This window comes from Podarcis raffonei, chromosome 3 (assembly GCF_027172205.1).
Source record: "Podarcis raffonei isolate rPodRaf1 chromosome 3, rPodRaf1.pri, whole genome shotgun sequence".
In the NCBI taxonomy this organism is placed as follows: domain Eukaryota; kingdom Metazoa; phylum Chordata; class Lepidosauria; order Squamata; family Lacertidae; genus Podarcis; species Podarcis raffonei.
In genome coordinates, this window is record NC_070604.1 from 81,375,279 (window position 1) to 81,387,396 (window position 12,118).

Consider the following 12,118-nt stretch of genomic DNA (forward strand, 5'->3'; position numbering starts at 1 on the left):
AGAACTGTAACAACTGCACCTTAAAAAAGGTTGCTAGAAAATTTAGGAAGTGCTCTAAAACTGTGCAAAAAATAAAAATAGTATATTTGATTGTATGCCCACTATAGGTTATGTGTAGAGAACAATTTTACACAAATAGCATTGGAGATGACTTAGTTCCTACAGCAACAACTCACACTTGTCAGTGTCAATTTTTCATGCGGATGATGAAACAAATAGACTGTAACACTGCAAATCTTTCAGGATTTCAGGACTTTTGGGGTGCCATGTGGCAATCATAAGGATGGCTAGGATCCAGAGAAGAGCAAGCAAAGTTCTGCTTGCACAATGGGACATTATTTCAAGTGCAGTGTGTTGTGCAAAGACCACTCCTAAGGCCAAAGGGACACTTCAGGGTGATGTGGAATGTGGTATGGGGCTACAGGTAGAGGAGCTGTGAAAACAGGGGTTCCTTTGATCCAAGCTTACTATTTTACAGTAAATGAATTGGTTGAGAAACCTACCCTTGATCTAAAGCAACTGCTGTCTGCATCTACTGCACTATAAGAACACAACACTGTCTTAATATCCCTTTTCTGGGCTTTATGGATTAAAACCCAAAACAGTAGTGGTCAGTGTGACAGGGCAGCGCTGGCCTTGTGGCAGTAGTGTCACTTACCAAGATGAGGTGGGATGGGACAAGGTGGTAGCAAGACTGGGGTGGCACAGGTGCACAACGAAGCCAATCTGGTGCTTCCGTTGCCCTGGCCTTGCCATTATCTTGCCCCTGCACTTGGACAACAGCAGCGACACCACTAACAGGAAGCCAGCTCCATGGCATTGCCATGCCAGCTGACCCTGCCCTAAAGTACACTGAATAGGAAGCTATGGTTGGCTCTTCAGCACTCCTGGTGACCCATCTGTTAAGCCATTAAGCTAGCATCTGCAACCAACCTAGCACCGCTTCAAGTTCCAAATTGCCTTCAGGAATAGAGTGTGCTGGAAAAGTATGAACAATGGTTGCCATGTCTAAGTATGGAAATGGTCATTAGCCTACTCACCAAATGTAGTTAAAGGAAAGCATTACTGGCCATGTCACAGCGATGGCCAGAAAATCTATGCAGCAACAGATTCAGAAGCATCACAAGACTGCAACCTAAGTGAGCAGAAGAAGCTGAAACACCATTAATTACTTGTGTCCTCAAGACTCCTAGATGAAGCAGCTTTCTATCAATAATTATTTGGGTTGGGTTCCCCCCCCCCTCCATGGATACAGCTTCAGTTGGTTCAGCTACAACCACACCCCAATCACAGACAGACACTATGGAAGCATGGAAGCTTTGTGATAGACACACCATCATGTCCTCTTTTATCTATCAGTAAAGAGAACAAACATAGCTTTCTCTGTATTAACACATTGAGCAGGCGACACCCACTTTCATCCCAGATTCTGGTATAGGAATGAACTACATGGAATCAAAATGAGGGAACAACCAAAAGCAAAGAAAAAACAAAACAAACAAAAAACCCTATCAGTTTAAAATAGTAGTGCCCACAGCACCATTACTGAAACCACAGCAGAGGATGTACGCAATCCAGACTAATAATTTTTCTTAGCTTGAATGTGTTGCATACAGACTGGACTAATAATGCAATTACCACTAAAGCCTTTTGGATATAGTCGGCTGTAACTTAAATCTAAATATATCTTTACTATTTGAATCCGTGCTATATTTAATAATAAATACTAAAAGAATAATTTATATACCTGACCCCAAACTGTGATGTACAGTGGTACTTCGGTTTAAGAACAGTCCGGTTTAAGAACGATTCAGTTTACAAACTCCGCAAAACCGGAAATAGTGTCCCGGTTTGAGAACTTTATCTTGGTCTAAGAACAGAATCCTAACAGTGGAAGGGCACTGGCGGTGGGAGGCCTCATTCGGGAAAGCACGTCTCAGTTTAAGAATGGTTTTGGTTTAAGAACGGACTTCTGGAATGGATTAAGTTCGTAAACCCACGTACCACTGCACTTAGATCACAGAAAGGTAGACCATCAAGTTCAGTGTCATGCATACAGGCTGTATTCAAAATTAGTCATATTCCAAGTAGACCTGCTGAAATTAAAAGGACATTAGCTCCATTAATTTCAGTAGGTCTACTCTACTGAAAGTATTGGAGCCTCAGCTTCACGATCTGTCCTTCCAGTGAGCACTCAGGGCTGATTTCCATTCTTAAGTGCTCACTGGAAGGACAGATTGTGAAGCTGAGGCCCCAATACTTTGGCCACCTCATGAGAAGAGAAGACTCCCTGGAAAAGACCCTGATGTTGGGAAAGATGGAGGGCACAAGGAGAAGGGGACGACAGAGGATGAGATGGTTGGATAGTGTTCTCGAAGCTCCCACATGAGTTTGACCAAACTGCAGGAGGCAGTGGAAGACAGGAGTGCCTGGCGTGCTCTGGTCCATTGGGTCACGAAGAGTCGGACACGACTAAATGACTAAACAACAACAACAGGTCTACTCTGAGTAGAATTTAGCTGAACGCAACCTTAATAGTTTAAGGAGCTCAGGTATCTCATGTGAAAGCACCTAAGGTGGAAGAAACACCACTCTCACTTTTTAATTGAATGTGAACAGCTACAAGTTCTAAAACTGAAATTAGAAACAAGGTTTATGAGCTGGGATGAGGATTATGGAAATTATAAACTGCCATCACCACCAACTTTTGACAATGCACCACCACCACACACACCACTGGCATGCGCCCCCTAAGGCTGTCTCTGGGGGAATGTGACCCTTGGAATGAAAGCTTTCCCACCCGTAAATTAAATACATTTGCCACATCCCAGGAAAAGGCTAACATAATTTCAGCAAGCAGCTTAACATCTATGATAATGTGTAAACCAGAACTAAACAACAAATAAAATGTGAATTTTCAAGAATTCATGATACCAAATCAAACATTTTATTTTTTTAACGGACCTTACTAAGATTTCTTCACAACCTGTGTCAGTCCAGAATCAAAGGTTTGCCATGCTCTGGCCTCATATGCGCAAACTGCCTCTGCCCAGTTTTAGTCCATCTTCTCTCCCCAAGCGGCACCGCTTGTTCTGCCCCACACCATTCTGAAGAGTCCCTCAACCTTCATAAACAACCTTTCGGGGATGCAGGAAGCTGTGGTGCAAAAAAAGTGGGGAAGTCCCCTTCCACTCATGGTTCTCAGGTTCCAACCCATTGAGGTTTTCTGAATAATTCCTCACCTGCTGGCTCTTGCTACATGTTCCATGGGTCTCTTAGTGCAGATTGAATCACTCTGCCAGAAATTTACACCAATGCACCGTACTATCTGGTTACATTCAATCAGGGTTGGGAAGCCTTTCCTGGCCAGTGGAGGACCAAATCTGACAGATAGGTGCTATCAGTGATGCTGAGCTAACCTCAACTGTCGGGGCTTCAAAGTGCAGCATGGTGCTGCTTGAGAGACCTTTTGCAAGTGAGTGAGCTCTTTGCAAAGGGGCTTTCAAACATCCCCACACCTATTTTGGCTACGTGTGCCTGTTACTAGCAGGGCAAGTGCACCCCTCACTCACTAATGGACAAGCGGAAAGTTCAATCCTGCTGGCTGCAAGGGCCTACTTCACCAGGGCATTCCCCATGGAGTTGAAACCACAGGATTGACTCCCCAGCAGGACTGAACCTTCCACTACCTGCTGATGAGCAAAGGGTTCAATCTTGCCAGCTGCAGGAGTCTGCTTTGCCAGCACATTCCCTACCGCTAATGCACGGACTCCAGCAGGACTGAACCCTGTCCTCCTAACAACTTGATGGACAGAGAAATGGCTTGCAAGCCGACTTGGACCCTTGGTGGGCCAGGATCGACTTGGCCAGTGGTTCCCCCTGCTTGCATTAAATGATTTAAAAATAATAATTTTTTTAAAAGGAATCTACTAAATAAAGTACAAATTTGACTTACTTTATTATTCTTTCATTTGGGCCTCGGTCAAAACAGTATTTAGTATGTGTTGAATTGCATTTATTTTTATAAACTTTACTACTTTAATTTTTGGAAAAGTTCAGCACTTGTGGATGGGGAAAATGTTACATGAACAAATCAGTCTGATACAAAGATTGACCTAAAACACAATTTTTCACCTTAACAGCGAGGCTAGCCAAGGCAGAATAAGACAGAAAAAATTCCTCCAAGGCTCAAACATGAATTGAAGGTTCTAGAGAAGGGATGTTTGCCCGAGAGGCTAAAGAATATTTAAAACCCTTTAAGAAACTAGAATCAATTTTATACAAATACATTTTTGAAATAAAAATAATTTGTCAAGTCATGATGAATTACACTAGCATGCCCTTCAAAGGTAATGAGACAAGATTCAGCAAACAGCATAAAAAGAATATTTCTGTAATACAAATATCCTAGCCAGATTTCCCTTTTGACTATCACACATATATTTAAAACATACCACAGTTATCATTTGCAAAAGAGAAACAAATAAAAAATGTATTACATTTGTACACAGAGATGCTGCCTAATAGTTCTCTTGCAATGATTTGAACAGAAAGCAAGCAAAAAGAATTGTTACGTTCAAAAATATATTTTTATGACAGAACAAAGTTTTTGGGGGATGGGGTAATTTATATTTAGCAAGAATGATCTCAACCTAATTGGGGTAGGGAGAAAGACACTGACATTTCATAATTAGGAATGGATTAATAGCCATATAATTTCTGACTGAGAATACCCAACCCAAATTAATGCAGATGTGTAGCTCCTCTTAGATATTCCCAATTTGTAGCTTCGTAGAAAAAACCAAATTCACCCCCTGGTCCCTATTCTGGATAGCTAGTAGTTTGGGCTGTAGATTGGCACACACAGAAGTGACTTGAAAACAGAATTCCACATCCACTTCTAGCTGTCATAGGGTACTTCTAGGTTTCTAACATTTCCAAGTCATATTAAGTTCAGTAGTAGAGAAATGCATACTTAAAGATCCCATTGAAACCAAAGGGACTTATAAGAGCTTAATTTTGGTCTATGGTTTCACTAGGTTAAAGGTAAAGGTACCCCTGCCCATCAGGGCCAGTCGTGACCGACTCTAGGGTTGCGCGCTCATCTTGCTCAAAAGGCCAGGGGCCAGCGCTGTCCGAAGACACTTCTGGGTCACGTGGCCAGCGTGACAAAGCTTCTCTGGCGAGCCAGCACCAGCGCAGCACACGGAAACGTCGTTTACCTTCCTGCTAGAAAGCGGTCCCTATTTATCTACTTGCACTTAAGGGTGCTTTCGAACTGCTAGGTAGGCAGGAGCTGGGACCGAATGATGGGAGCTCACCCCGCCGCGGGGATTCGAACCGCCGCAGGGATTCGAACCACCACGGGGATTCAAACTGCCACCCGCGTCCCTAGGTTATGGAACTATAAAAATTGCTGTTTTCCAGCTGTTTACCTTTTTAAAAAATATAACTGAAATCTAGATGTGCAATATCTTAAGCATTCAGTGCCATCCTATACAAACCTACCTTTTTATCATATACATCTTGCCAGTTCACTCCAGTAAAGAAACTGTGTCGCATAATTTCTTTAGCATCATCTGGTCCTCCACCAAGACTATTTGGGAAAGTATAAATTACATATGTCTTATTAGCAAAAAACAAAGCAAAGCAGGATGCTCTTTTTACCTACGAAGTTTAGTTTCACCAAAAATTAAAAGCATTCTATGAACAGCATAACATTTGACAAATATGTTACTTACCTGTTTGATGTGTATTCATGCTGGAGGTTAATGGATTCATTTTTTCAAAATTAAGAATGCACACATCTAGTATTAATACCCTCAAGAGCAAAGCTTGGAGTTCATGTATTCCCACCCACACTAGCTACAACCTGCAATTCAGTTGAGCAGGTCTGGGAATGCAGGGAGTGCTCATGTGGAGAGATTTTTTTAAAAAATCATTTCTATTGCAAATATGTATTTCACACAAGACGATACACAAGATGCATGAAGTACTTGCATTTCCTGTTCTGTTTTGAGTCATCACATCACCTAAGTTGTTCTAACATTAAAAAGCAGTTTTTCATATGGGGTGTACTATAAATAGGCCTCAAGACTCTTGAACTACAAAGACTTCTAGTAACCTGAGCACAGATTTTGAAACACAGCAGATAAGGACCTTTCCCATCCCCTACAGTACATCTACATCTGATGTACATTTTTATTTTATTGCCTGCCATGCCTTGGAATTCATCCCAAATGTGACACTTCCATGTTGAATTTCAATGCCTGCTTTCACCTCTCAAAATAATTTTGCTTCTACTACTGTTTAGGTTCTCATCTCCCTGCTTGCTGTAAAAGATAACTTTGCCATTAATCAACATCTTTTTCACACTCCTTCCACCTTCTCTCCTTTAGTATAATTAGGCTATCTTACATTACCATTGTAAACATTAGGCCATGGGTAGGGGACCATCTTATAAACAAACCTTTGGCTTGATTTTGAATTGGTAGTAGAGGGCAACTAGCTTGTTCATCACACCACTCAAGAGCTCCACATCTTTTAATTCATATATGCAGAGCTGCTGCTTTTAGTTTATTTCTAATAATTGTGTTATGGCATTTTTAGTCATTTATTGAAACCACTGGGAAGATGTATTTGAAAGACAGGATGAAAATCTAAATGTGTATTAATAATTCTGACACAGCATGTTCTTTCCAAACCTCCATCTCTATGGAACATTAATCAGGAATGTGATTTCGGAAGATTATGAGCCCTAAGACATATTTTAGCCAGCCCTCGAGGTTGCTTCTGTACTACCCACTTAATCCCGGGTTATCATCAGGCTGGTCAGTTGGAGAACAGAGCATACAAGCAAAGGTTAACTCCTCCTGGAAGCAGAGTCAAAAGGTGCCTTTAAAAAGGAAACTTCCTGTGGTCCGCTGGAATGGGAGGTAACCTTTCCTCAACTTCAAGTTCATGATAATCCCCAACTGGTGAGTGACCCCTTTGAGGAACCTCTTTGACTTTAGATTGTTTTCTCACACAGCAGTGGTCTACGAGGGGGAGGACACTGCCTAGGGCCAATACCTATCTCCTGAGGGTGTCTAGAGCCAGGCCTTGTTCTTGGTCTGTCTTAAGAAAATCAAGGATGACACCAGTGCCTGAAGAATGAACAAAATGCACAAAAATCCCTAGAAGGGCCTGCTGCTCTAGGGGCAATATTTGACCTGAAAACATTCAACCCTCCCTTCAATCAATCTTTATTGTGGTCAAAGACCAGGCAGCAACATTCAACCCTTTAAGCAACATTTAAAGAATGCTGTGCAGAAAAGAATTTGCACAAGGATTCTGGCAGACCCCAGAACTAGTCATCTATGTGTGCTACAAACCTTTGATGTATTTTTGGATGAAAATACCTACTTGTGCTTAACTGGCATTCTGTCACACTTACCGTTTATTTGGATCTTTTATCAGGAGACCTGAAAGTAGTGATTTTGCATCGGATGACAATGTTCGGGGAAATTTTATATCCTCCATTAGTATTAGTTCAAAAAGTTTTTCATGATCTTGGTTGTAGAATGGCAACCTGCCACACATCATTTCATACATAACAACTCCAAGGCCCCACCAATCCACTGCACGGCCATAGTCATTGTCTTCCAAAACCTAAAACAGGAACAGGAAGGTACTGGAATTTACACTAGTCATTACATTAAAGGGTGTGTGTCCATTTTATAGTGTAGGTAGCCTGACCACTATTAAACTTTTTGTTTTATTTCATGTCGTATTACATGACTCCATCCTTTTTAAACCGGGTGCAGTACTTGTAAAGTAAGGAAGTCTCCCTCACTTTCATCACCCTCTGCTTCCACTATGAGAAGACAGGTGTGGCTGCCACCAGGTCAAGGGGGATCCCCTCACATCCTCTTCCAGATGTCTGTCTTTGAACAATACAAACTAACCATGCTATAGGGCATGAATAATTTGCATCGTGCAGAGTTGGAAGGCTGGGTGGGGATGTGGGAAGAACTTAAATACTTCCTTTGTAATAAACATGCACCAGTAAAATACCTTTGGAAGCAAGGAGCACTGGAAATCATCCATATGCAAGGGCTGAAGCTACACTAGACCCAGTCAAGCCCCCCAACTGCTAAGTAGATGAGGTAATGTGAAAATTCAGTAGAAGCACCTGTGGAGAGCCAGCACTAGCCTCCTGACACTGGTGTAGCTTACCTGGATAGTGCCGGGAAAGGGCAAAACATAGGTAAGTGGTTTGCAGATGCGCCAGCACTTTCCAGTTAAGCTGTAGAAATGCCAGTGTCAGAAGGGTGGCTCTGTCCCACCCACCAGCTGCTACAATGCAAATATCTTAGGCTTAGGTGTATGTCAAGTATTTACAAAAATGCTTTACTTAAATTAAAACAAAATATTAGGGCTTTTAACCATAACGATGTTTTAGTAAGTTATTGATTCTTTGGACTAGGTGCCTTTCATTGCAGTACTGCTTGTGTGGTAAAATATTTCATTTTTCAATACTGTATTAGGAAAATATGATACTTGCTTGTTACTGAAGAATGGAACAAGTTATCTTGACTGTTAAGCACAGTAAAAAGCAATACAACTACCCCCCTTTTTTCTGCAACTAAATTTTATTACTCTAATGTTCTCATTCCACAGATGTTTACTCTAGTAAGTTTTACAGTACTGACTTCAATGGGACTTACTTCCAAGAACATGTGCGTCATTTTTTTTTATTCATTGTAAAATATACAAAAATAAGCTACGATACAATCATCATAATAAGACATTTTATAAGGATTATTGTAAAATAATTTTGTCATATACGATCAAGGTTTCATCCCGAGTTCTTGTTTTGTTATCTGTAACTTGGCAATCAAATAAATTTTTATTTTTACACTATTACAGAAGTGCATTTTTCTGGGTTTCCAAAGCCACCTTATTCAACCTTCCCCATCTGTCACCATCTGCTTCCTTTTAGCATGCACTTTTTGTGTGATCACATAAGCATGTGAAAAATAAGTAACATTCAGATGATTATCCACTCGTACATTTGAGGACTGGGCATAATAAAAGTCAACTGCCAAAAATGTACTTAGCACTTAATTTTGTTGGGTCTTGCATGTGAGCTACATTGGATTTTTTAAACTGTTTTACAATTGAGGGATTGAACAGGTATTGCTAACTCAACAGAAAAGCTGGAAGCTCAAATAATTGTTTAGCTTCTGATTGTGTTGCCTTCTACAGATGGATTTTCCTAATGTATTTGCATTTTTTTAAAAAAATTGTTGGTAAGGTCTTCTGATAGATGTAAACTGTTTAAGAGATTTTTTTCTAAAATTAAATAAGTAAATGAACAGAATAATAGTTTCCTATTTTTCTCAAAGAACATAAGCATTGAAACATCTCTCCAATTAAACAGGAAAATTAAAATATACTGTATTCTGAGCCATTCTTTGAAGGATGGGTGTTAAAGAACTGTAAAGAACTGAACAACTAAATTGACAGGTTTAATTTGATTCGAATACTGACAACTGTGCAAGACCTCTTGTTTGCTATCCACCTAGTACTTATTCTGTTTTTATGAGGCTTCCAGTGGTCTGTCATCTGAGGGACCTACAAATTCTACACCTGTTTAGCTTCAGTAACAGTGAAGCATCAGACAATTCCAGCCAGGGCGCACATCACACCCTGCAGGATGGGTATATAAAGGAAGCACAGTTACAATGCAGAAGTTGTGCAACATTTCTACAAGAGGTTCCTGTTTAGAATTTGTTGAGTTTGCATATTACTGTTACTTGTACAGTAACTACCAAGAGCACCAACTTTCACACACTTGCAGCCTATATTTGCCATAAAAGTGAGAGCAGAGCTTTCCAAACTTTTCATGTTGGTGACACACTTTTTAGACATGAATCATTTCACAAAACAGTAATTCAGTTTTACTAACAAACCAGAGGTTAAACTAACCCCTTTCCAGTGACACACCTACACATCACAGCTGACACACTAATGTGTCACGACACACAGTTTGGAAAGCTCTGGGTTAGAGCCCAACAAATGCGGATGCTAAGGTTCTGGGTCAGGTACAGACCCTATACAGCATGATACAAGTGAAGTGAAGTACATAGATAATGTACAAAATAAACCAGCTGCTTTATCTAAACATAGATCTAAATGCAACCAAATATCAGACCACTTAGGATCTTGATTTCAATCGTTATTACAACAAAAGGACCCAGTTATCTACTGCTTCAACTGAAAGAAAGACAGGACTCAACTATCACCTAGAACAGTGTTTCCCAACCTTGGGCCTCCAGCTGTTTTTGAACTACAATTCCCATCATCCCTGACCACTGGTCTTGCTAGCTAGGGATGATGGGAGTTGTAGTCCAAAAACAGCTGGAGGCCCAAGGTTGGGAAACACTGACCTAGAAGCTTCCTTATCACACTAAATAGGACTAGGATGTTTTCTGGCACATGGCTCAGTTCATTTATATAAATGGAAACAACAGTTGTCCTATTAGTACCACACGAAGGCAAAACAGCTATGCCAGTTGGTATATGATTCTACTGTATCTCCATCACCACAGGAATCTGTTACACTGGTTGCATCATCCTTTGATAGATGCAAACTGAGCTGGTCTTTCTCATGCTAAGTCAAACCAGGGTTTAGTGGGAATGTGTGGCTGCTGGAGAGCAGGTTGCTTTGCTCCGCAAAAGTCTCTGCACTCTTAACTGGAAAAGGGGGCATTCTAAACCTTCTTGACCCTGAGAAATAAAACCCACTCTTAAAGTTGGTGAAGAAATTAACTTAGATAAATATTAATGAAAACTTGGCAAAACTTAACTGGAGCTATATCTCAAAGCAAAATATTTTCTAGGATATTAAATTGCTCAGATTAAGCCAGGGCTGCCTTCAGGTACAGGTACTTTAGCAGTGTTCCTTGAACTTCCTCCAGTCATTCCTTAGAACTAAAATTCCCATCCCATTATTTTCAACCATGTAATCTGTGTCTTTCTCTTTTTATGCCCTATATTTAGATAGCTGAGTGAGAATACTAAAGAAGCATGCTCATTATTTTTAAGAAAAAGCTTCACTTACAACTAAATGTACATAGGAATTGATCTATAGAAAGAAAAATATTTTAACAGTTCTGCTGTAAAAATTACTAGCTTGAAAATAAATATTTGTAACAAAATTAAAAAATTCCTTCCAGTAGCACCTTAGAGACCAACTAAGTTTGTTATTGGTATGAGCTTTCGGGTGCATGAACACTTCTTCAGATACACATAAATATTTGTGCTAATGTTTAAACAACATTTAAACATCCTCCTGATAAAAGGCTATAAAAAGTATTAGCCCTTGTAACAATATTTTCCAGTTTTCAAATATACCAATTACTATTGACAAGTACGTTGTAATTAAGTGAAATATTACATATTTCAAATGTACAAAGTAAAATGCTGACATACCTCTGGAGCCAAGTACTCTGGGGTGCCACAGAACGTTTTCATAGTAGCTGCATCTGTGATCCCTTCTTTGCAAAGTCCAAAATCTGTAATTTTTATGTGTCCATCTTTATCCAACATTAGATTCTCTAACTGTATATTACAAATAACACAAAATTGGTTTTTCAACATTTAAAGGGAAATCACTGTTTAACAACCAACAAAAAAACACCCAGCAACTTTGTAGTCATTGTTACAATTTTTACTATTATTAAGAGCCAAACCAGATGAGGCACTGGAAATTAGTGATCAATTCTCCAATGTTTCGAACTTCTATTATAAGCATTTGCTGGGTCCCCAGTTTTAATCGGAGCCCACAGTGCTGGGTCAATAATGTTTAACCCTTTCCCCCTGTTACATTTTCTTAATCCTATTCCCACACATACACAATACTTTTTGCCAAAGAGTCAAATAATAGTTTCCAGTGGCAAATTAGATGCTTCCCACAGCTACTTTAAAGGGAGGGGGAAATAGAAACAGCAGGAAATTTGATCACAGATCCTTTGTGTCTTGTCTAGTTTGGTCCCATAGTTTGGTCTTGTAAGCGTCATTTACAGCATCACAGGATGATTGCCATTCTGATGATAGTTTTTTATAATATAAT

The 12,118-nt window shown here is 40.0% G+C and overlaps 1 protein-coding gene across 7 annotated transcripts in view; it reads right to left on the reverse strand.

The window, feature by feature from the left end:
- AKT3 (AKT serine/threonine kinase 3) overlaps positions 1–12,118 on the reverse strand; it is a 104,215-nt gene that overhangs the window by 12,703 nt on the left and 79,394 nt on the right. For 3 of the 7 annotated variants that reach the window (XM_053382677.1, XM_053382679.1, XM_053382683.1), the window contains 3 exons: positions 11,479–11,607; positions 7,436–7,650; positions 5,509–5,596 (listed from right to left, as the gene is read on the reverse strand). In XM_053382677.1, coding sequence (XP_053238652.1) covers positions 5,509–5,596; positions 7,436–7,650; positions 11,479–11,607 — 432 coding nt within the window. Of the gene's footprint in view, positions 1–93; positions 1,154–2,023; positions 2,097–5,508; positions 5,597–7,435; positions 7,651–11,478; positions 11,608–12,118 lie in introns of those variants that run through there. The other 4 variants (XR_008329627.1, XM_053382682.1, XM_053382681.1 and 1 more) reach the window with 4 other exon arrangements.